Here is a 25,798-nt window from a genome sequence, read left to right as displayed (position 1 = left end):
CTGGGACTGATGTGTTTACATTTCAAGAACACCACAGCTCAATGACACACCTATAGCCATGCACATCCATATGACTCAACAAACCCTAACATCAAACGTAGATACTGTGCGTTCAGTGGGGTTTTACTCGCGATGGTAATGTCAGTGTTTATAATCTCTTGGCAAATATAGAATATAAATATGGATATAAGTTATGCAAGCCATTGAGAAAGGAATATCCAGTATTTTACTACAATCACCTAACTTTTTGAACCATTCCTGAGCTGCAAATACGATAGTATCGTTCGCTATGAGCCTTACAAGCGAGGTTACAGTTAAGCGGACTTGTAGAGAGCTGTCCACATCAGAGTGGGGCCGAAATGTGGTAGCGCTGATGCAGTCAACAACAGTATATGGTTTTGGAGTTTTTACTGCTATAAAATGTGTTTTCATTGAAGGTGTTGACCTTGTTTATGTTTTAAACTGGAGTCAGGCATGTCGTGGCTAGCACCGCTGGAGGTGGTATGTGGAGGTGTTTCCCCTGGGACGGACTGGGACCACAAAACGGCCCTGGACTTCTTTCAGCCGACGGGGGACGGGGAGGCGTGACGGGACGGGGGATCGCGTCGCTCACCGGCCCCGCAACCCACAGATCGACAGGCCCATCCACCGGTCCCACGGACAACAGATCTACCATGTGCTCCAGATGGCCAGTCCGCTACCGTTTTGGAGTCAGACAAGTCGTGGCTATCACAGCTGGAGGTGGTATTTGGGAGTGTTTCCCTATGAAGTCAATGGTCATCGGAGTCCCTGGTGTCCACGCGTGAAAGCGACCCTAACCACGGACGTCATGGCGACCTTGTGTAACGCTGAGGGGGTCTGAGTGGCGATCAGAGCATTACCTCTGTGTCTAAGGCAGGTTTATGACAAATAACAGCTTTGCTTTGACTTCCATCAGCTTCCTTCTATTTTTTGGATTTCATCAAAGTGCAAAACGCAGATCCAATCAAATGTACTGAATAGAAGCAAACAAGACGAATAATATTTTCTTCAATTTATTGGCTTATTTAAATTGTCCCTGACATCTATATTTAGCTGCCTATAGTGAGGATAAGACCAGGAAAACACTATCCTTGAAAGAGATCAAATAGAGGGGATTTTTATTGGGAGGTTTGCACAGTGTTATTGGGCACTGGCTAACCATGTGTTACATTAGCATAGAAGACGCGCGCGTGTGAGGAACCACTGGGGGGCCAATAAGGAGTGCGTCACAGCACTTTGAGAAGAGGGAGGGGGGACACCTTGAGTCAACAAACACGCGAGTGTATTCCAACCACGGGCAACAAAACCAGTTGAGCTGATGCCAGATGATGACATACTACGCTGCGTTACAGGTGGCTGGAGACGACGGAGAGCGCAAGGGACTGAAGTCTCTCGCAGTCTGACTTTGGAGACGCGCCGCTGAAACTGAAACTGAAACTGCACGCTGATGGAGGCAGTGTGAGCGGCAGGTGAAACCCTAACCCGAGAGAGGGAGTGAGAGAGAGAGAGAGAGTGTCTGGGGCCAGCACGTCACCTGAATGACGGAATATGAGACAATGAACCAACAACGGACGACAGGGATAAAACGCGTCAAAGTCACGAGAGAGGAAATGCGAGCGCAATGACGGACTGCGCCGAGGAAAGGTAAAGCAGGGAAAGTTAGCCAGCTCATTAGGGCTCTACGGACTGAATGAGAGAACCGGGGGGAAAAATACGAAACACATGTACCCAGAGTGTGTGATCTGAGAGGCGTTAGCATTCCCGAGGAAGAGTGTTTCTTTTTTTCAGTTTTGAAGAGAGTAGCCTTTGTGAAAGAGGAGAGAATCATGGATACGGAGGGGACCACGGAGGGAGCCACCGGTTTGGCACAAACTGCCGTTCTGAAACTGTCCGAGATGGGTGAAAGAACTAAACAGTTAGGTACTGCGATCCAAGACCCTGACCGTCAGAGACGGATTATTTTAGTGATTGTCTGTGTAGCACTTCTATTAGACAACATGCTTTACATGGTCATTGTCCCAATTATACCAGATTACCTGGCAGAATTACAGAGTGAGGCAAATCACGCCCATGCAGCCGTAATACACACAAATTCCTCAAACAGTACCTTCAGTAAAGTCACCACAAACAACTTCGATCTCCAAATAGGTGTGCTTTTTGCGTCCAAAGCTATACTGCAGCTCTTAGTTAACCCACTGACCGGTACGTTCATAGACCGGGTCGGCTACGACATCCCGCTGCTCATCGGACTGACCATCATGTTTTTGTCCACTTGCATATTCGCCTTTGCCGAAAACTACGCGACACTGTTCGCGGCGCGCAGCCTACAGGGCTTGGGCTCGGCGTTCGCGGACACCTCGGGCATCGCCATGATCGCGGACAAATACACAGAGGAAGGGGAGAGGAGCAAAGCCCTGGGCATCGCCTTGGCATTCATCTCTTTCGGGAGCCTGGTGGCGCCCCCCTTCGGAGGCATCCTGTACGAGTTCGTGGGGAAGCGGGTGCCCTTCATCGTGTTGGCCTGCATCTGTCTGGTGGACTGTGTGCTGTGTCTGACCGTGCTAAAGCCCTTCTCCAATCGCAGTAGAGAGAACATGCCCGTAGGCACCCCGATATACAAACTCATGATCGACCCGTACATAGCAGTGGTGGCGGGTGCCCTGACCTGCTGTAACATCCCCCTGGCCTTCCTGGAGCCCACAATCGCCAAGTGGATGGAGGAGACCATGAACGCCACCCAGTGGCAGATAGGCCTCACCTGGCTGCCGGCCTTTTTCCCGCACGTCCTGGGCGTGTTTATTACCGTCAAACTGGCGGCCAAGTACCCGCACCTGCAGTGGTTCTACGGGGCTATCGGTATGGTGATCATCGGCGCCAGTTCTTGCACCGTGCCGGCTTGTAAGAACTTTGGGCAGCTGATGATCCCGCTGTGTGGCATCTGCTTTGGCATCGCCTTGGTGGACACGGCACTGCTACCTACGCTTGCTTTCGTAGTGGACGTGCGTCATGTGTCTGTGTACGGCAGTGTGTACGCCATCGCTGATATCTCCTACTGCGTAGCCTACGCCCTGGGTCCCATAGTGGCCGGACAGATAGTCCACAACCTGGGCTTCGTTCAGCTCAACCTGGGCATGGGCCTCGCCAATGTGCTTTACGCACCAGCGCTCCTCTTACTGAAGAACGTGTGCCAGATGAAACCGTCTTACTCTGAGAGAGACAATCTACTGGAGGATGGCCCCACGGGCCTCTACGATACTATAAAGATGGAAGACCGTCAGAGGAAGAGAAAAGGGTTAAGCACCGCGGTTGACGAAAACGGTATCGACACCTTCGCCCACCGCTCGTACTCCGAGGAGGAGTCCTCTGGAGCCGAGTATGCGTAAAACTTTAGAAACGGTTAAAAAAACTGTGTTCTGAAAAGTAACAAGTGCCCATACAGCGATGTAGCTACTCTCAATGTCATACTCCCAACGATTCACCCATTTACATAATCTCATAAGGATTGTGTAACAAAATAACTCCAGATCAATTTCCTGCCTCTGAAGACGAATTCCTTCGGACAATGTCATTTCAAGTAGCCTTCACAGTAGACTGCGCTCTGTGCTCGCCATGGAAACGTGTATTCATCTAAGCGCAAGGATGTCGTAAAAGATTTGTCAAAGCTGAAAGTCTGTGCATAACCAGTGTGTGTCATTGTATCGAAAATGGATTCCATACATCATATTCAGGGATTCTATGTAAATGGTACATATTTTATCATTAAAAGAACGAATTAAATGTATGCGTCATTCCATATAATATACTCTATTATCCATATAATATATCTATTTTGCCAGAGTTGTGCTGCTAAAATCAATATGCAATATGTCACAAGACACTTTTAGGGGGATGGGAATAGATGGTATTGAGTTTAAACCTGCGTCTTATTGTCTGTATTCTGTATTCCATTGTTTTGGATGATGTACTTCTGGAATGCATAGCCTAAATGTATGATATGAAATTTCAACTGTATATACGTGTATATTAATGTACATAAATAAAACCAAGAGTACAGCATTGCCTCGTATGTTGTTCTTGTCTAAGCAATCAAGGGTCGAACGTAAGGAGCCTATTTTATAACTGACTTTAATTCAACAGTGTGTTCCCTCGCTGTTTTCACAATTCTGATAAATAATTTACCGAACATGCATTTTGAGAGGTTTGCAAGAGGGTTTCTTCACGTCAAAGACGCCTAAATTGTAGAACAATATTCACATCAAAGCAGAATAGGTAGCCTAAAGTGAAACCGTACGACTCAAGGCATACTCGAACAAACCTGCGGACAGAATCGAATTATTTACCAATAAACAGGTGAATTCGTTTTCTTTTTACATCTGAGAATTATGCAAATTAACTCAATAATCGAATATCAATAGACCCATTTAAAGCTCGATATCAGTCTATTCGTGGCATGCAACAGTTTCATCATTCTAAAACCGAGAGGCCCTGTGTTAGGCTTTTTGTGTATAAGCTAAATAAAGATCTATCCCATTATCACATATTCATCTCACAGTGCGAAATACTGTTTTTGAACGAGGGAAAAAATGTTTGGAAGCCTAACTACCAGATACAAAAAATCTCTAAAAGATAAATCCTCCTTCAAAAGTAACATTAATAGTTCAAAGCTCAGAATCCCGTTTTCTCGGCAAAACGTTTTAATGTCTAGCCTCTGTCTACAATCATCTCACTATCATAATAAAATAATAAACAACTTAATCCAGCAGTAATCCAGCTGCCAATGCATAATTCAATTTCAACGAAGACTCATAGCGCAGCTCTGGGGCAACATTTCAGTGAGGTAACGGGATCACAGACAGAAGGACACCCCTTCGGTGTGAGCTACCTGCCCACTGTGCTTGTTCTGCGCTCGATCACTAGTAGCCCGTGTCTGAATATGAGGTGGGTTGAAGACGCAAACTGCCAAATAAACTTATCCGCGAATGACTCGCGATGGGAGGAGCCTTGGTGGCATCAGGGCTGGTACCTTCGGCAGCATCTCTCCTGAGCTAAGGGAGGGACTGTGGACTTACCATGCTGGGAAACAGGGACGCTGAAACTGAGACTGGATGATATAGGTGTGATTTTTTGGGAGATCATGGTAGAAATATCGACGGTATCTTTTCACCAGAGGCAGGATAGCAGACACACTGTGGTGATAATACCTGAACTGTTTCCTCGTTTTTCTTCTTGGTAAGTGAAAAAAAGAGGTCCGACTATTACTATGCATGATTTACGATCGTTTGAAGTTGAACACCACAATTTATATTAAAAGCTATTAAGTTTATAAGAAAAATAGACAGTAGATTATAAAACTTTGAATAGAGTCTATACATAGTCAATGGTTATAATGATTGTTTTACGCAGCCTCCAAATTCTAGTTGATTAATCGAAGTACCACAGAGTTAATTGTTTCATGAGAGCCACAAAGAGCTCATACATACTGCTAAAACAAAACATCATAGCAATAGCATGCGATATTACAGCAATAATACGAGCTAATTAACCTAATCAGTTTTCTGTACCACGAGTTTGCAGAAGGAGTCTATTACAAGAGAGCAAAGTTAGACATTAAAGCCATGGCTACTTCATTTATACAATGTCATGGCTATTTCATTTATACATGTACAGAGTGGAGCGCCGTCTCCGAGGAATTGCCTGCTCGACTGCGCTTTCAAACTTCCAGCATGCCAATTCTGGAGCGAGACCAATCGAAAGACCCCGGGGATAGCAATGTAAATACAACTCCTCCTCTCATATGACTCTAGCGCTTTCGAAACATTTTCACAGATAACAAGGTTAAAGAAAAATGTGTTCTGGTCCCTGAAATATAATTTAGTATCTATTTTGGGATAAAGGTTCCGAGGGCGATGATGATGTTTTGGAACTCAGGCAAATTAAGCGAATTAAACAAAATGTAGCTGACATCGGGGAGTTCTAGTGAATTTGTGAATAACGAAGTCTTAAAAATTAAACGTGTCTTTCAAAAAGGCAATTTCAAAGTACTATTTGATTTCTATGTCCAAACTAAACATTCTTAGCTATTAATCAGATATCTTCTCTATCCCTTACGGCACCAGCCGTGAATCCTACACTTCATGTGTCTTAAAGCAGTTTGCATACATAATTAACATCCACACTCAGAGAAAAACTCCAAACAAGAAATGAACAGTAAAGGCATTGGTGTGAACAAATACCATGACTAAATTAAGAAATACCATGAATAAATTAAGAAATACCATGAATAAATTAAGAAATACCACGGGACTCGATGGGAGGCGATGTCGATGCGGTCCCCAATATTATTATTATTATTATTATTATTATTATTATTATTATTATTATTTATTAAATAAATAACCTAAATGATAATTATATGGTCAGGGCCTGCCCAAACTGCCAGTGCCTGGCCTCAGGGACACCCTGGAGATGTACCTCAGGTGTGTCGGACACATGGTCACAGAGGAGCAGTTCAGGAGGACCCAGAGCATCGTGGAGAAGTTCGCTGCCCCTGGTGGCGTAGGAGAGCAACTGCAGAAGAAACTAATGGAGAGGAGGGAAAGCAAAGCCAACTGGGTAAGTAGATAGATATACACTCACCGAACACTTTATTAGGAACACCTGTACACCTTCTCAATGGTGGTGGTGGTGGTGGTGGAACACCTGTACACCTTCTCATGGTGGAGGTGGTGTAATGGTGTGGGGAATGTTTTCTTGGCACACTTTGGGCCCATTAATACCGATTAATCATCACTTGAATGCCACAGCCTATTTGAGTATTGTTGCTGACCATGTGCATGCCTGTATGGCCACAATTTACCCATCTTCTAATGGCTACTTCCAGCATGATAATGCACCATGTCAAGTCGTCTCAAACTGGTTTCATGAACATGACAATGAGTTCTTCAGTGTTCTTCAGTGGCCGTCCCAGTCACCGCATCTGAATCCAATAGAACACCTTTGGGATGTGGTACAATGGGAGATTCACAACTTGAAAGTGCACCTGAAAAATCTGCAGGAATTGTGTGATGCAATCATGTCATCATGGACCAGAATCTGAAAGGGATGTTTCCAACATCTTGTGGAATCAATGCCATGAAGAATTGAGGCTGTTTTGAGAGTGAAGGGAGGCCCTACCCAGTATTAGTATAGTGTTCCTAATAAAGGGAGGCCCTACTCAGTATTAGTATAGTGTTCTAATAAAGGGAGGCCCTACCCAGTATTAGTATAGTGTTCCTAATAAAGGGAGGCCCTACCCAGTATTAGTATAATGTTCCTAATAAAGGGAGGCCCTACCCAGTATTAGTATAGTGTTCCTAATAAAGGGAGCCCTACCCAGTATTAGTATAGTATTCTAATAAAGTGTTCGGTGATTGTACAATCCGTGTGAGAAAATCTTCGATACTAACCCTAACCCTAACCCTAACCTCCCTAACCCTAACCCCCCTAACCCTAACCTCCCTAACCCTAACCCCCCTAACCCTAACCCTAACCCAAACCCTAACCTCCCTAACCCTAACCCCCCTAACCCTAACCCTAACCCAAACCCTAACCTCCCTAACCCTAACCCCCCTAACCCTAAGCCTTACCTAACCATAACCTTCCTAACCCTAACCTTCCTAACCCTAAACCTTCTAACCCTAACCCCCCTAACTCTAACCCTTACCTAACCCTAACCCTTACCAAACCCTAACCTCCCTAACCCTAACCCCCCTAACCCTAACCCTAACCCAAACCCTAACCTCCCTAACCCTAACCCCCCTAACCCTAAGCCTTACCTAACCATAACCTTCCTAACCCTAACCTTCCTAACCCTAAACCTTCTAACCCTAACCCCCCTAACTCTAACCCTTACCTAACCCTAACCCTTACCTAACCCTAACCTCCCTAATCCTAACCTCCCAAACCCCAACCCTAACCCAAGTATAGCCTAACCCTAACCCAAGTATAGCCTAACCTTAACCCTAACCCTAACCCAAGTATACCCTAACCCTTACCCTAACCCTAACCCAAGTATACCCTAACCCTTACCCTAACCCAAGTATACCCTAACCCTAACCTCCCTAACCCTAACCATAAGCCAAGTATAACCTAACCCTAGCCTACATATGGGTTATATTGTAATTGTGACAGTTACATATGTGTATAAAAGTGTCAAATGTCTGACCTAATTAAGTTAGATTATTATTGTAGCTAGAAAGTGCAGCTCAGGGGCTTTTTTTAATTTTTTTAATTTATTGGCATGCATTAGAAATTATAGCTTGTCATGTTGGCACCCATATAGAAAATGCTACCTGAGGCTTTATAGGATAGGATATTGTGGCAGATTCTGGATGACATCATTATCATTTACAGAGAATGATGGTGGTGAAGATACCGAGTGATTGAAACTGTTGTATCACTGACAGTCTTTTTCTGATTACAACCATATAAGCTACGACGTAGCTTTGCTCATTTATCCCCTGAGTAGGAGACAGACAAAACAGATGAATGTCTTCATTAAACCTTTGTCTGCAATTGGGATCTCCAGCATTTGAAGTGTACCGCTTCTCCTGGATTATGGCAACACCACTAGGACATAACACATGCAGATCTGCAGTACACCATAACACCACAGGGGGTGCCATAAGAACTAATACTGGCTGGAGCTGCTTGATTATTTGCGAAACTCACATTTAACCAAGACTGCATTTCTAACCCTGATACACAAGGTTGAGGCTTCTTTCATAAAGTGAATACTTCCATTCCTTAGGTGTACGACTACTGGTTGGAGGACATGTACTTGAACAACAGGCTGGCACTGCCTGTCAACTCCAGCCCTGTTATGGTCTTCCCAAAGCAGAACTTCAGGGCTCCTATTGACTCTCTCAGGTAAACACACCTGATGTACGATTTAAAAAAAGCATCTGTTAAAACTTGTTTGTCCAGTGTTCACATTGCTGAGCACAGTACACATGTTAACGAAGCAATGTTCTTCTCCTCCATTTCCCTCCACTAGATTTGCTGCCCATCTAATTTCAGGAGTGTTGGAATACAAGACTCTTCTCGATGCGTAGGTCAACGATATTCAAAAAAAAGTCTGTGTTGCTTTATGTTGCCATCTCCTGTAGATTCAATTTCTCTCCCGGGAAGCAGAAAATTGTGTTACATTGAGTGTGTGTGTGTGTGTGTGTGTGTGTGTGTGTGTGTGTGTGTGTGTGTGTCTAGGCGTGCTCTGCCTATGGACTATGCCCGAGGCCAGCTGGCTGGGACCCCTCTCTGTATGGAGCAGTACTACAGACTTTTTAATTCCTACCGCCTACCGGGGACAGAGAAGGACACACTAGTGGCCCAGGAGAGCACTCTGATGCCAGAGCCCGAGCACATCATTGTGGCCTGCAAGAACCAGGTCAGTTTTATATTAGCCATGCAATCAATTCTTGGAATGTGGTAATTTTTGTACCCCCCCCCCCCAAGACAACAAACACATGCACTGCACACCCCACCTGCCCCCCCCCCCCCCCAAGACAACAAACACATGCACTGCACACCCCACCTGCCCCCCCCCCCCCCCAAGACAACAAACACATGCACTGCACACCCCACCTGCCCCCCCCCCCAAGACAACAAACACATGCACTGCACACCCCACCTGCCCCCCCCCCCAAGACAACAAACACATGCACTGCACACCCCACCTGCCCTCCCCCCCAAGACAACAAACACATGCAATGCACACCCCACCTGCCCCCCCCCCCCGCCCAAGACAACAAACACATGCACTGCACACCCCCCCGCCCAAGACAACAAACACATCCACTGCAACCCCCCCCCCCACCCAAGACAGCAAACACATGCACTGCACACACCCCCCACCCCCCCCCCCCCGCCCAAGACAACAAACACATGCACTGCACACACCCCCCGCCCCCCCCCGCCCAAGACAACAAACACATGCACTGCACCCCCCCCCCCCCTCCCAAACACACTCCGAGACAACACACATATGCACACCCCCAGGAAGAACAGAGCAGGGTCGGCCATAGTCAGCCCCCCTGGAGGAGCAGCTAGGGGTCAACAGCAAACGGCGCTCCGCCTTGTTGTCAGCCATCTTGGCGACCTTCTGCAGTTGACCGAACAGGTCAGATATGATGCCAGCAACCCTCCGTTCACCAGCTCAGTCACCTGCTGGTCGCCTCTCTAACCTCTACCGCTACCTCTCCCCCCCGGCCTTCATTACCTGTATTCAGATGGTATTTACCGTTTGGACAATGCATACTTTTCTAGAACCGGCATTTGCCTTAGACTAGAGGATTCAATACAGTTGATTACTACTTACTGTCAACCGGTGGACAGTTCTGCTTGTTCCAATGGATGCCACTGTGATTACTTATTAATCACTAATTGTCATTTTTCCATGTAACTTATATATACGAGTAGAGACCATCTGTGATCTTTATGTCACAGCGTGGATTGCCTGACATAAAAAAATTTTTAAAAACATAATTACACAGACATCTCCCTATCATGAGAAGATGCATTGCTCTTCACTCTGGCTGCTTGCAACCAGGACACTGTTTATTAAGTCTTCAGTGTGATTGACAACCATAGCCCAATGACAACAGCTCTCTGTTAAGTTAATTGTCTATAGCATGTATGACACTCGCTTTAGATCATACAGCCTCCCCTCAACTCTCAGCAGTGTCATTAAATTGGAATTCCCTTGGAGTAATTGGGACAATGCTCACATCGTAAACACTAACAGGCCTCACAGTCTTAGGATGCTAATTAGCTCTTAAAAGACTTTCTCCCACTGATGGACCTATCACACACAGGCTGGGAGATAAGACCAAGATCACCGATCCAAAAAGTGATCGTGGCAGTCGTAATTTACATGGAAAGACAGAGCGGCAGTATCAACACAGACACCATCTGGTGGAACAAAAGCCCCTGATGCTGCCAACGCACAAGATCCCACATGTAGAAACAGCTGCTGACATCAAAGATGAGAATTGCAATGTTATATTACTACTGACTTGACTAATGTTTAGATGGGTGAGCGGAGGGGGGGTGGGAGGGTGGGGGTGAGGGGGGGTTGTTTTGCGGTCCTCTGTGGCTCAGTTGGTAGAGCATGGCGCTAACAACACTTAGGTTGTGGGTTTGATTCCCACTGGGACCATCTATACTGAAATGTATGCACTCACTGCAATGTAAGTCGCTTTGGATAAAAGAGTCAGCTAAATGGCATATATTATTATTTTGCGTCTATCTGGGCCTATCACATATGGGAAACACGCAACACTGGTACACTGTGCAGAAAATACCACATTCCAAACAGTGATCGATTGATTGATTGATTAATGATTGATTAGCAAATAAGACATTGTTTGTTTGTTTGCAAGGGCAGATGGGATGGAAACAACGGTCCTGTAACAGCCTGTGTTTGCTGCTTACTCCCCTCTGTAGTTCTTTGTGTTGGACGTGGTGATCAACTTCCGCCGGCTGAACGAGAGAGACCTGTTGGGTCAGCTGCAGAAGATCGCCAAGATGGCCGACAACAAGGCAGAGCGCCTCCCTCCGATTGGTCTGCTCACCTCAGACGGGCGGACAGAGTGGGCGGAGTCTCGAAGTGTCCTTATGAAAGGTTGGTTATGCAGATAAGCAGAAGGGGCCAATTAATCAATCAGCATATAAATTGCCCCAGGGGTTGAATTTAATTTAATTTAATTTAATTTAATTTAATTTAATTTAATTTAATTTAATTTAATTTAATTTAATTTAATTTAATTTAATTTAATTTAATTTAATTTAATTGAACAACAAAATCTTGCTGTAGGCGATTTATTTTCTCCTGTGCAAGGAGCTCACTGGGCACCAGAGTATCTTAGCAGAAGCTTCCAGGACCCACTTCAGAAGCAGTGACTGTGGGACCTGTGTGTGTGTTGGGTTTAGATTCGACAAACAGGGATTCTCTGGACATGATCGAACGGTGTCTGTGTCTCGTGTGCCTGGATGAGTCCAGCGGGGAGGACCTGACTGACACCACCCGCGCCATGCTGATGCTGCATGGGGGAGGAGGAGCCAAGAACGGAGGCAACCGCTGGTACGACAAACCCATGCAGGTAAAGGTGTCTAGATGTTACACAGAGAAACCCATGCAGGTAAAGGTGTCCAGATGTTAGATAGAGAAACCCATGCATGTAAAGGTGTCCAGATGTTAGATAGAGAAACCCATGCAGGTAAAGGTGTCCAGATGGAGGGAAGTAAATCAAGAAGGAAGTAAATCAAGAAGGAAGAAGTAATGAAAGTAGGAAGGAAGGAAGGAAGGAGGAAGGAAGGAAGGAAGGAAGGAAGGAAGGAAGGAAGGAAGGAAGGAAGGAAGGAAGGAAGGAAGGAGGGAAGCAAGGAGGAAAGTAGGGACAGAATGAAGGACAGAATAAACAACAGAATAACAGATAGAAGGAGGGAAGGATGGAAGGATGGAAGAAGGGAAGAAAGGAATATATATATATATATATATATATATATATACACACTCACCGGCCACTTTATTAGGTACACCTTGCTAGTACTGGGTTGGACCCCCTTTTGTAGCCCAGCTGCTTCAAGGTTCGACGTGTTGTGCGTTCAGAGATGGCATCAACAAGGCATTTTCGCCCAGAGAACAGCCGCTTACTGGATATTTTCTCTTTTTCAGACCATTCTCTGTAAACCCTAGAGATGGTTGTGCATGAAAATCCCAGTAGATCAGCAGTTTCTGAAATATTCAGACCAGCCCGTCTGGCACCAACAACCATGCCACGTTCAAAGTCACTTAAATCACCTTTCTTCCCCATTCTGATGCTCGGTTTGAACTTCAGCAGGTCATCTTGACCATGTCTACATGCCTAAATGCATTGAGTTGTTGCCATGTGATTGGCTGATTAGATATTTGCGTTACCGAGCAGTTGAACAGGTGTACCTAATAAAGTGGCCAGTGAGTGTATGTTACACATGTACTCATAATACACTATGGTAGAGTAATAAGCATAGTTATATTTCTTTGAAGGCTTCTTAATCAAACTCCATGGCTTGGACTGTGTGCCACTTTCAAACGGATTCACCCCATTTCTAAAGCCACTATATGCTGGTTGTCAGTGTAAGAAACTCTACAACAAAAGTTTTGTTTCTACACTCAAACGTCTGGGCTTCAGTGTAGGTGACTACAAACAGGATTCTCAACCTTCCCCGACGAGCCCCTGCTAGAAGGGAATCACAAATGCACTGAAGGTTGTTTCCTGAGAAATTAATTACAACTGTCATCTTTGGCCCAATTCCAAAACAGGTTTTGCATGTTCACAGGTAGGTGTGTCCCGGTTCTGGTTGGATGGAGGGGTAGGGCAACAATAGGGCCAATAATAACATATTTAAACATGATGATAACCATCTTATTATCTTACTTTAATGTTGTTAATAATAATATATTTAAACATGATGATAACCATCTTATTATCTTACTTTAATGTTGTTTCAATGTATTATAGACTTTTCTTTATGACAAGCATAAAAAAAATCGTGAGTATGTATGTCTCTTGCTAGCTAGCTAACATGCTAACCCGCATTTTGACATATTTCCATGTCGCATTTGCATACTGATGACGTACAGGGTCTTGAAGGGTTGTCCCCCTTTCATAGGGGAAGATTTCAACCACTACCCCTTGTAACTCTGTTTCGAGGGGCAAGTCAAAAAGCGAGGGGCACTTGAAAAAGAGGAGATGGGGTAAAAATAAGAAATGGGATTGAGCCTTTAACTCGCCAACTGCCAAAGAATTCCAGAACACTCACCACCTATAGTGCCAAGTGTTCTATGTGGTGTTTACCTAGCAACAAATATTTTGATTGGCTACAAAATGAAGCATCGTCAGTCGCCCAAATGGTCAACATTCTAGAGTGCCAAGGGTGACTTTATTCACCAAAAATAAATTATAAATGCTTAATAAATTATGATGGTTAATTTCAAATACACCAGCTGGGCAAACAACACGGCTGAAACCCACACAGACTAACAAGGTGTCTCTGACCAGTGTGTACCCCTAACTAGATTCAATCTAGTCACGAAACCAGTACACGAAACCTGTAACACAATCAAAGATGACTTTTTAAGGGCTTATAAGTATGTAATAACACACCATGACAGTGTTTATGATGCAGTAATGATGATGTCCAGCTCATTGACAAAGACGTTAGAAATCCATCACCCTGATGGCCATTATAATGCTGTATGGTCCTTGAGGAAAAAGTGACCAGCAATTATGAAACGCTATGTTACTGTAGAATATAGGTGATTATAATTATATAATTAGGAGTATATACAAAATGATGAGTCTCTATGAGTCTTTATAACTATAGCGCATTATTACATCATAGTGCATTATGAGTACATGTAATATATGGCATTTAGCTGACGCTTTTATCCAAAGTGACTTACATTGCAGTGAGTGCATACATTTCAGTATACATGGTCCCAGCAGGAATCGAACGCACAACCTAAGCGCTGTTAGCTCCATGCTCTACCAACTGAGCCACAGAGAACCACAAGAAGCTTTGCTCCCCGTCAGGGAATTGAACCTCGGTCTCCCGCGTGACAGACAGAGATTCTCACCACTATACTAATGAGGGGATGTATAATACATTATGCATATTGGCTTCACAGAAAATGTTACCAACGTTCACTATTGGACTACATGAATTTCCAACCCTTGGGTCCCAGAATTGAGAATTATGCTCTTTGATGAAAATATTTTGATGAAGAATTTAGAGTTCTTGTGATTGGGACGACTGATGATATATTTATTATGTTATCATCCCAAATAATTGATCTCACCCATCGGGGCTCAGAGGGCTCACAAGGCATCATTAGCCAGCAATGCACTGCAAATCTGTGGAGATCAGGCATGAGTTTCCCAATAACTCTGGATCGTTAAGAAATGCCTTTTGTTACAATTCACGATTCACAATGTAGTGTGCCTAAATGAAGCTTGTTATCCAAAATGTAGATTTTATGCAGAGCTGTAAAAAATAAGCTGCCTCTGTTTTTTTCTGAAATAATATGCCCCGCAATTAAAAAAGATATTCACAGTTGACCATGTTTATGTAAAAAAAAAAGTTTAAAAAAAGGTTTTGCTTTGCTTGCCAATACCTATTTCTGGGCATCAGCGAGATGGTCCATTGTCAATGCACAGTGAAGCAGGAGGGCACATTTCACCGATCGATGCTCTTTGGCTGCTCCACGAGTGGTCTGCAGCTTTCATGAATTCAAGAAAAAATACTACGTGAGCTACAAAGTGTTTTGGGAAACCTGCTTGAACTGCCGAAGGTTCGTAAGAGTGATTTCAAGAAGTGCTTAACACTAGAAAGAGTTGGGGAAGCTTTGGGGAAGCTTTGGGGAAGTTTTGGGGAACCCCTGATGAACCCCTGATGAACCCCTGATCTTTCCAGAGTTGAAAACAGTGTGACTGTGCCAGTTTGTTGTAGGGTCGGACGGTTGCTGTGGGGTGGTGTGTGAACATTCCCCCTTCGAAGGGATTGTTCTGGTGCAGTGCACAGAGTACCTGCTGAAATACATGTAAGACCTTTATTTCTAACCCATTTTCAAATATAGTATCAAAATACCCTTGTTAGGGTATCAGACCTGAGAAAAATGCATATTTTAATGTTTTACTTTTTACATTTTTAAAACATGAAGTGTGCTTAATTTCCTTGTCAGGCACACTTGAAGGACTGGAATAGTCTCATAACTGCAAAACGCTGCATGTAAGGCAAGATAAATCAAGCACACTTAAAGTTTTTCAAATGTTTGAAACCCTTTCAAATATACTTTTTGCCCAGGTCTGCTTATTATAAAGACCTTCAAAAGTGACTTTAATGAAATCTAATTGGAGTTTGTGCACTTCTGCTCATGTAATGTGCTGTGGATCCAACCCAATGTCCAAATTATTATGTTCTGGGGGATAGTTTCTGCAGACCAAAGAATAGGATCTGTGTGGTCATATTATCTAGCTATACTGGCAGGTAAATACGGAAGGCAGAATGTCACATAAGGGGTTGACAGGTTTTTTTGTGATAATTATTGCTAATTGTTTTTGCTTATGCAAATATTTGCTAATACCTTCCCCTGACAACTTACCCTAACCGTAGCCACTTAAAGTTAATGCCTAACCTTAACCAGTCAAAGTTATTGCCTAAAACTGCCTAACCGCCATGCAAGTGGTAACCGCCATGCAAGTGGTAATTCACGTAACTCTTATGCAAAGCATTAATCTTTTTGACGTACCATACATCAAAACAGGTGGCCAAATGCTTGTATGGCCAGATAACACGATCCCGCAGACCGTAGTTCCTCGGTCTGCAGAAACGATCCCTTAGAACGTAATAATTTGGAGACTATGTTGCGTGGGTCATGTCTCCTGCCTCTCCAGGATAGGCAGCCCGTCTAAGCTGGTGAGGGCGGACAGTGTGAGTGAGCTCACTGCCCCACGAAGACTGCGCTGGAAGTGTTCTCCAGACATCCACAGGCTCCTCTCCTCCTCCTCTGACAAACTAGAAAGGTACGGAAGGCCTCTCTCTACAATCCGTCTCCATTAAGTTTACAGGATGTTGTCATTTTGTTTTCAATTGAAAATTGGCCAGCCCGGATTATAATATTTAGGCTACGTAATGATGTGAGATAATATTTCCTTCAGGCTCGTGAGAAATCTGGACATGAATGTCCACAAGTTCTACGTCTATGGGAAAGAGTTTATCAAGAAGCAGAAGATGAGTCCAGATGCTTACATCCAGGTGGCTCTGCAGCTGGCATACTTCAGGTGGGTCACTCTGGCCTACTTCAGGTGGGTCACTCTGGCCTCACTATACAGGACTGACAACCCCTCAACGTTTCTTTCTCCTAAAGATATATCAGCAAGGTCACAAAGACCCTCAGGAAATCCACCCAATGACTAACTTTCACTGCTCCAACCTTGCTTGGATAATAAAAAAAATAGTATTTGGTTATTTGCATGTCTCCCTGTTGCTTTGCAGCACCGTTGAAATCCCTGAGTTCGATGACCTGGTGAAACTATACTTCTGAATTGGCTTTAGTAACTAGGAATTCCTTGCTCTTTTCACACTTAATAACCATATTACCAGCGGCGTTTTTAACCCCAAGATTTTGGTCACTGCCAAAAACGCTCAGATGCTTGTCAGTGGAACACAGTAAAAACAAAACACATCACCCATCATTAATGCAGTTGGATATGGCCTACTTCAAGACATTAGCAGAATATATTTTAAGATTAAGATTAAGTAATATGTTGAACTCTTTCTTGTTTCTTCACAATCATGCATCTTGTATTTCCAATATGTTAGCTTCCTGTTTAGCTATGACCACTGGCTATGTGACTACTTTTGCCAGTCCAATTTGCACGCAGGGAAAAGCAATAGCAAAGATGCGGCAGACATCTAAACAATAAACAAGCCACCTCGGGCAACAGTGTTGCTCATAAACAAGCGGCTATGCAGCAGTGTCACTCAACCAGACATCTGCAACAGTAGCTCATCAACGAGGCGCCTAACAGTGTAGCCTCTCAACAAAGTGGCTCGCAGGACCACATATTAGGCCTATACAGTACACAGCAATGCAAAGCTCACCAGCAAAGTACACACACAAGTAAATGGTTACATCATATCATACTAGCGGCACCTGTTACGGTAAATCACGGTAAATCATCGGATCTATTCAATCATTTCAAGTGTGTCCAAGGCCAGAGGCACAGGTGTCGATGGGCCTAGGGACGTACCTTTACCTCTTGACCTATGGTAGCAGATAAGGTGAAAGATGGTTTGGTTGGTTAGATGAATGGATGAGTGGTTGGTTGGTCTGTTGGTTGGTTGGATAGATGAATAGATAGATAGATAGATAGATAGATAGATAGATAGATAGATAGATAGATAGATAGATAGATAGATAGATTGGGTAGAACTGGTAGCCAAGAGAGTGCATTGTTGTGTAATCATTCTAAGAATGTGTTCTGAAGGTCTCCTGTTGTTTTTATTCACAAATCTGGGCCTTTAAAAGTTGAATTAAGGTAATACGTTAAGCATTTAAAAGTTGAATCAAAGGTAATAGGTTAAGTATTTAAATGTTGAATTGAAGGTAATAGGTTAAGCATTTAAAAGTTCTATTGAAGGTAATAGGTTAAGCAGTTTAGGCTGTGCACATGGCGATATAGGCATGGATATGATTTCATGCAAATTTGAGTAAAGCTGAAAAAGTGTAAATACTATAAAAAATCTGAATAGAAGATCTTCAAGTGAAGTCAGTCAACATAGTTTAATGTTTTTTATGCTCAATGCTAAATGGTATGATGGTAAATGGTAGTTCAGTGGAGTGGGTAGAGAGTTGGTTGTTTGAGAGTGGTAGAGTTGGTTGGTTAATCGATTACGTTTAATACTAAAAAAAGCTTAATACTTAAAAACAAAATTGAATAGGTATCAGAAAACTTTTATCAGGGTTGATATGATGTTAATCATGGTAGTTGAAAGAAAGTGAGATAGTCTTATTATGGTAGCAGATCAAGTTTAAGATGGTTTGGTTGGATGGATGGATGGATGGATGGATGGATGGATGGATGGATGGATGGATGGATGGATGGATGGATGGATGGATGGATGGATGGTTGTTTTTTTGGTTGGTGAGGTGGGGAGGTATAGAAAGATCAAAACAATTAAGAGGTTAACCAGTGTGGGTTATACTGAGTTTAACAGTAGTGGCAGGAGAAAGGGTGATGCTAAGTAGTTGAACGGTTAGATAGATATAAGGTTGGAAAGATAGAAGGTTAGACAGGTAGTATGTTAGAATGTCATAGATAGAAAGATAGGACAAGCCTGGTGTAGTTCCATGGAGTAGGTAGTGGGTTGGTTGGTTAAGTGGTTGAGAGTGGTTTCAGTGGGGTAGAACTGGCATTAAAGAGAGTGCATTGTTGTGTAATCATTCTAAGAATGTGTTCTGCAGGTCTCCTGTTGTTTTTATTCAAGAGTCCTAAAAGTTCCATGGCAGTTGCAGTAAGAAAGGAGCTCACAGATTGTTGGCCTACATCAAAATTCTACCATGTTAACCAGATGAGAGGTTTTGGAGTTACAAAAACCTTAATAGTTTAAAAAGTTTAATAGGTATCAAAAAGCTGGTGCTCAGCAGTGGTTCAAAAATTGCATCTTTTGGTTTCCATAGACCTCCATGTTAAAAAGTGCACATTCAAGTTTGTAACGTTTAAAAAGTTTAATTTGCATCAAAACTAAAAGTCATAGCAATGTTAGTTAAACCTCTCTGCACGTTTTAATGTTGGAATGGTGTGAATAGCTTAAAAGTTGTAGGAGGAGTAACAGATGGAAGAATTGGAATAATAATTATCATAAGTATGTCGACGATCAACAGTTGGACTTGCTGAAGCAAGCCCACCTAACTAGAAAAATAAGTTCCAGTAGAAACTTGAAACTTTGTGGGCTTGCAAAGTCTTATTTTGGTAGTGGAAAAGGTTTAAAGATGTTTCGATAGATTTGCTGGGTGTGAGACAGTCTTATTATGGTAGAGGATAAAGTTAGAGATGGTTTGGTTGGCTGGTTGGATGGATAGAATGTTAGATAGATAGATAGATAGATAGATAGATAGATAGATAGATAGATAGATAGATAGATAGATAGATAGATAGATCGTATGAGCTAGGGGTACTTCAGTGAAGTGGATAAAGAGTTGGTTGATTGAGTGGTAGAGTTGGTTAGTTAACCGGATGAGAATTCTGGAGTTACAAATGGCTTAATAGTTGAAAAGGTTTAATGGCTATCAGAAAGCTTTGGTCAGGGTTGGTGAGATTTTCTGGGCAGTTAAATGAAAATGAGATAGGTTGTTTGACTGGATGGATGAATGGATAGGTAAAAGATGAAGATGAAGATATGAAAGAAAGGATGGATAGATGAGAGAAGGGAGGTATAGAAAGATCAAAACAATTAAGAGGTTAATCAGTATAGGTTAAAATGAGTGATGCAGTAGTGAAATTATGATGACTAGGTAGTTGAAGGTTAGGTGGATATAAGGTTGGAATGATAGATAGAAGGTCATCAAGATAGAGAGTTGGTTGATTGGTTAACCGGATGAGAGTTTTTGGAGTTACAAAAAGCATGATGTGTAATAGGTATTAGAACATTTTATCAGGGTTAATTAAGATTTTCTGGGTAGTTGAAAGAAAGTGAGATTCCTAGGTTGGTTAGGTTGGTTGGTTGGTTGATTGGATGGATGAATGGATAAATGAAAGATAGAGTTAGGGTTAGAGTTAGGATTAGCTATAGAAAGATCAAAACACTTAATCAGTATGGGTTATACTGAGTGAAGCAGTAGTGACTTAGTGAAAGGACAAAAGGATGATGGTAGGTTTAGGTAGATATAAGGTTAAAAACAGTTCTAACCCAGGTCTAAACCATGTCTAACCCAGGTCTTACCTTGGTCTAACCCAGGCATAACCCAGGTCTAACCTAGGTCTAACCCATTTCTAACGCAGGTATAACCCAGGTAAAACCCAGTTCTAAACCAGCTCTAACCCTATTATAACACAGTTCTAACCCAGGTATAACCCAGTTATAACCCAGGTCTAACCCATTTATAACGCAGGTATAACCCAGGTATAACCCAGTTCTAACCCAAGTCTAACCTAGTTCTAACCCTGGTCTTACCCAGGTCGTACCCAGTTCTAACTCAGGTCTAACAGAGTTCTAACCCAGGTCTAACCTAGTTCTAACCCAGGCCTTACCCAGGTATAACCCAGTTCTAACCCAGGTATAACCCAGTGCTAACCCATGTCTAACCCAGTTTTAACCCAGGTCTAACCTAGTTCTAACCCAGGCCTTACCCAGGTATAACCCAGGTATAACCGTGGTCTTACCCAAGTCTAACCCAGTTCTAACCCAATTCTAACCCAAGTCTTACCCAGGTATAACCGATGTATAACCCAGTTCTAACCCAGGTATAACCGATGTATAACCCAGTTCTAACCCAGGTATAACCCATGTATAACCCAGTTCTAACCCAGGTATAGCCCAGGTCTTAACCATGTCTTACCCAGTTCTTACCCAGTTCTTACCCAGGTCTAATCCAGGTCTAACCCAGTTCTAACGCTGGTCTAACCTAGTTCTAACCCAGGTCTACTGCAGTTCTAACCCAGGTCTTACCCAGGTATAACCCAGTTCTAACCCAGGAATAACCCTGGTTTTACCCTGATCTAACTCAGTTCTAAACCAGTTCTAACCCAGGTCTTACCCAGTTATAACCTGTGTCTTACCCAGGTCTTACCCAGTTCTAACCCAGTTCTAACCCAAGTCTAACCTAGCTCTAACACAGATTTAACCCAGGTCTTAACCCAGTTCTAACTCAGTTCTAACCCAGGTCTAACCCAGATCTAACACAGGTATGACCCAGGACTCACCAAGGTCTAACCCAGGTTTAACCCAGTTCTAACCCAGGTCTAACCCAGGTCTCACCCAATTTTCACTCAGGTATAACCCAGTTCTGACCCATGTCTAACTCAGTTCTAACCCAGTTCTAACCCAGGTCTAACCCAGGTCTCACCCAATTTTCACTCAGGTATAACCCAGTTCTGACCCATGTCTAACTCAGTTCTAACCCAGTTCTAACCCAGGTCTTACCCAGTTCTAACCCATGTCTTACCCAGGTATAACCCAGGTCTTACCCAGTTCTAACCCAGGTCTAACCCAGGTCTTACCCAGTTCTAACCCAGGTCTAACCCAGGTCTTAACCCAGTTCTAACCCAGGTCTAACCCAGATCTAACAAAGGTATAACCCAATTCTAACCCAGGTTTTACCCAGATATAACCCAGTTCTAACCCAGGTATAACCCAGGAGTTACCCAGGTCAAACCCATGTCTAACTCAGTTCTAACCGAGTTCTAACCCAGGTCTTACCCAGTTCTAACCCATGTCTTACCCAGGTCTTACCCAGTTCTAACCCAGTTCTAACCCAGTTCTAACCCAAGTCTAACCTAGCTCTAACCCAGGTCTAACCCAGATCTAACACAGGTATAACCCAATTCTAACCCAGGTTTTACTGAGGTTTAACCCAGTTCTAACCCATGTCTTATCCAGGTCTAACCCAGTTCTAACCCAGTTCAAACCCAGTTCAAACCCATGTCTTACCCAGTTCTAACCCAGATATAACCCAGGTATAACTCAGGTCTAATCCAGGTATAACCCAGTTCTAACCCAGGTATAACCCAGGTCTTAACCAGGTCTAACCCAGGTATAACCCAGTTCTAACCCAGTTCTAAACCAGGTATAACCCAGTTCTAACATAGGTCTAACCCATTTCTAACCCAGTTCTAACCCAGGTATAACCCAGGTCTACCCCAGGTCTACCCCAGGTCTTACCCAGGTATAACCCAGTTCTAACCCAGGAATAACCCTGGTTTTACCCTAGTCTAATCCATGTCTAACCCAGGTCTTACCCATGTCTAACTCAGTTCTAACCCAGTTCTAACCCAGGTCTTACCCAGTTCATGAATCAAATAAGCACTACAGGTTCCGGTAACCTTTCAGTCTGGCTACGAATGCAGCTTTAGGAGTGTAGTCTAATGCGGTAGGCCTATAGCCTAATGAATTTCGGTTGTGTGCGTTTGTGTGTGTGTGTGTGTGTGTGTGTGTGTGTGTGTGTGTGTGTGTGTGTGTGTGTGTGTGTGTGTGTGTGGGAGGGGGAGGGGGGATTGTGGGTGTGGTGGGGAGCCCGACATTTTTTGCTTAGGGCCCCATAACAGCCTAACCAGACACTGTTTGTCACTGCAGGAGTCATGGGAGACCCGTGTCAACCTATGAGAGTGCTTCCATCCGTCGCTTCCAGGAAGGCAGAGTGGACAACATACGCTCAGCCACACCTGAAGCCCTGGCCTTCGCCAAAGCAATGACTGACGGGAAATCAACCTTCAATGTAATATTATTTATTTTATCACTCACTTCATCAGTGTCCTGTCTACTTCATAAAATTCATGATATTGAATTGATATTGACTGCAGGCTTAATTATTTTCCGCATTAAGCTAATTGCTCTGGTATTGATGTACTGAGGACTACATTAAGTCATTGACTTAATGTCCCATCCATCATCGACTTCTCTAGGACACAGAGAAGATGGAGAAGCTTCGAGATGCCATCGCCGCCCAGACCAAATACACTATCCTGGTAAGACCAACTGAATCTGTCAAGAGACCCGTTTTTTTTTTTAATCAAATCAAATCAAATCGTATCAAAGTTTATTTATCATATGCACAGGATACAACTGTAAATGTTTAATGACATGCTTAAAATCAAAGTGATGCTTACTGAACAAGGACTTGTTTGAATTGTTGGATAGCTTACCCATGTACAATGACTCTGGTTGAAGTGACAGTACATCACAATGGTCTGCAAAAAAATGGACAATACACCATTGGTCAAGGCATCTTCCTTTTCTTAGGCAATCACAGGTATGGGGATTGACAATCACTTATTAGGACTGCGTGGGATCTCACAGGAGCTGAAGACAGAGAAGCCGGAGATATTCACTGACGAGACCTATCGTATTAGCAACCAGTTTGTTCTTTCTACCAGTCAGGTACTATCAGCATTACACTCAAAAGCCATTAGATTATGTGAGCGTCTCTCTACCCCTTCCAACCGATCACCAGACAAGACAAGACAGGAGGGTTTTAGAACTTCCCAGTCTTAAATTAAGACATTCCACAAATATCCTACAAACTGTCTTGTCTAGTGAAAGAGATTTCAAGTTGTTGCAAACAGTCGCCCAGCAATTTGACTTTCTTCAACCGAGTCTCGAACTTGCGTCCTCCGGCTTGCCAACACATGTAACCATCTCCTCAAATACCCAATGTAAACCAGCTACGCTATCGAAAAGCTAGCAAATAGACAGCGAGGGTGGGTGGGGGAGAGGGGGGAGGGAGGGGTATTTAAACTTGAGGAGTGAGTTTACCATCTAAAGTTGGTTACACTAGTCTTGTACCATCATCTGATATCCTTTCAATCTGCTGCTATTTAAAAGCACAACAATTAAACTGTATCACTTTATCTAGCAAATCTAAATGTTCCTGAACACATTATTTGTCAAATCTAAATGTTCCTGAGTACATTATCTGTCAAATCTAAAGTGTTCCTGAACACGTTATCTGTCAAATCTAAAGTGTTCCTGAACACATTATCTGTCAAATCTAAATGTTCCTGAACACATTATCTGTCAAATCTAAAGCCTTCCTGAACATGTGATCTGGTAAATCTAAAGCCTTCCTGAACACGTTATCTGGTGAATCTAAAGCATTCCTGAACACGTTATCTGGTAATTCTAAAGCATTCCTGAACACTTTATCTGGTAATTCTAAAGCATTCCTTAACACGTTATCTGATAATTCTAAAGCATTCCTGAACACGTTATCTGGTAAATCAAAATGTTCCTGAACACGTTATCTGGTAAATCTAAAGCGTTCCTGAACACGTTATCTGGTAAATCAAAATGTTCCTGAACACGTTATCTGGTAAATCAAAAGCGTTCCTGAACACGTCATCTGGCAAATCTAAAGCGTCCCTGAACACGTTATCTGGTAAATCTAAAGAATTCCTGAACAAGTTATCTGGTAAATCAAAATGTTCCTGAACACGTTATCTGGTAAATCAAAATGTTCCTGAACACGTTATCTGGTAGATCTAAAGTGTTCCTGAACACGTTATCTGGTAAATCTAAAGCGTTCCTGAACAAGTTATCTGGTAAATCTAAAGCGTTCCTGAACAAGTTATCTGGTAAATCTTAAGTGTTCCTGAACACATTATCTGTCAAATCTAAAGCGTTCCTGAACACATTATCTGGTAAATCTAAAGCATTCCTGAACAAGTAATCTGGTAAATCTTAAGTGTTCCTGAACACATTATCTGTCAAATCTAAAGTGCTCCTGAACACATTATCTGTCAAATCTAAAGCGTTCCTGAACACGTTATCTGGTAAATCAAAATGTTCCTGAACACGTTATCTGGTAAATCAAAAGTGTTCCTGAACACGTCATCTGGCAAATCTAAAGCGTCCCTGAACACGTTATCTGGTAAATCTAAAGAATTCCTGAACAAGTTATCTGGTAAATCAAAATGTTCCTGAACAAGTTATCTGGTAAATCAAAATGTTCCTGAACATGTTATCTGTCAAATCTAAAGCGTTCCTGAACACGTTATCTGGTAAATCTGAAGCGTTCCTGAACTTCCTCTACTAGGTCCCAACCACAGTTGAGATGTTCTGTTGCTATGGCCCCGTGGTTCCCAACGGTTACGGCGCCTGCTACAACCCCCAGCCGGACCACATCCTCTTCTGCGTGTCCAGCTTCCGGGAGTGCCCTGACACCTGCTCCGCAGTGTTCGTTAAAGTCCTGGAGGACGGCCTACTGGAGATGAAGGACCTGTGTAGCCGATGCAGCAACGCAGGGGCCAAGCCAGCGGAGAAGCAGAGTCGCGCACACAGCCAGACACAGACACCGGAGACACGTGTGCAGACCACAGCGACGACGGAAAGCAGAACACAGGAGAAACCGACGGACCAGGGTAAGAAGCGTACGGTGCCACTGGTGCAGGAGAGGTCACCGGATGAGATGAAGGTGGAGGCCCAGACACAGACTCCTACGCAGGGGGTGTCCAGAGCAGCGAAGGACGGAGGCAAGCCGTAG

General features: G+C 43.4%; 2 protein-coding genes across 2 annotated transcripts; both read left to right on the top strand.

The window, feature by feature from the left end:
- Positions 1-1,847: 1,847 nt before the first annotated feature.
- slc18a3a (solute carrier family 18 member 3a) lies at positions 1,848-3,404 on the top strand (the record flags this gene model as incomplete). Its single annotated transcript, XM_083695512.1, has 1 exon — positions 1,848-3,404. One exon carries the CDS (start codon positions 1,848-1,850, stop codon positions 3,402-3,404), a length of 1,557 nt encoding a protein of 518 aa, XP_083551638.1.
- Positions 3,405-5,744: 2,340 nt separating this feature from the next.
- chata (choline O-acetyltransferase a) lies at positions 5,745-25,798 on the top strand (the record flags this gene model as incomplete). The annotated part of the gene is made up of 14 exons (XM_083694778.1): positions 5,745-5,792; positions 6,442-6,633; positions 8,810-8,928; positions 9,056-9,109; positions 9,265-9,445; positions 11,503-11,680; positions 11,989-12,158; positions 15,540-15,640; positions 16,494-16,622; positions 16,758-16,880; positions 22,894-23,035; positions 23,223-23,285; positions 23,560-23,697; positions 25,352-25,798. 14 exons carry the CDS (start codon positions 5,745-5,747, stop codon positions 25,796-25,798), a joined length of 2,085 nt encoding a protein of 694 aa, XP_083550904.1.

The sequence above is a fragment of the Argentina silus genome, assembly GCF_951799395.1.
Source record: "Argentina silus genome assembly, chromosome: X".
In the NCBI taxonomy this organism is placed as follows: domain Eukaryota; kingdom Metazoa; phylum Chordata; class Actinopteri; order Argentiniformes; family Argentinidae; genus Argentina; species Argentina silus.
This window is presented reverse-complemented; position numbering and strand designations above follow the sequence as displayed.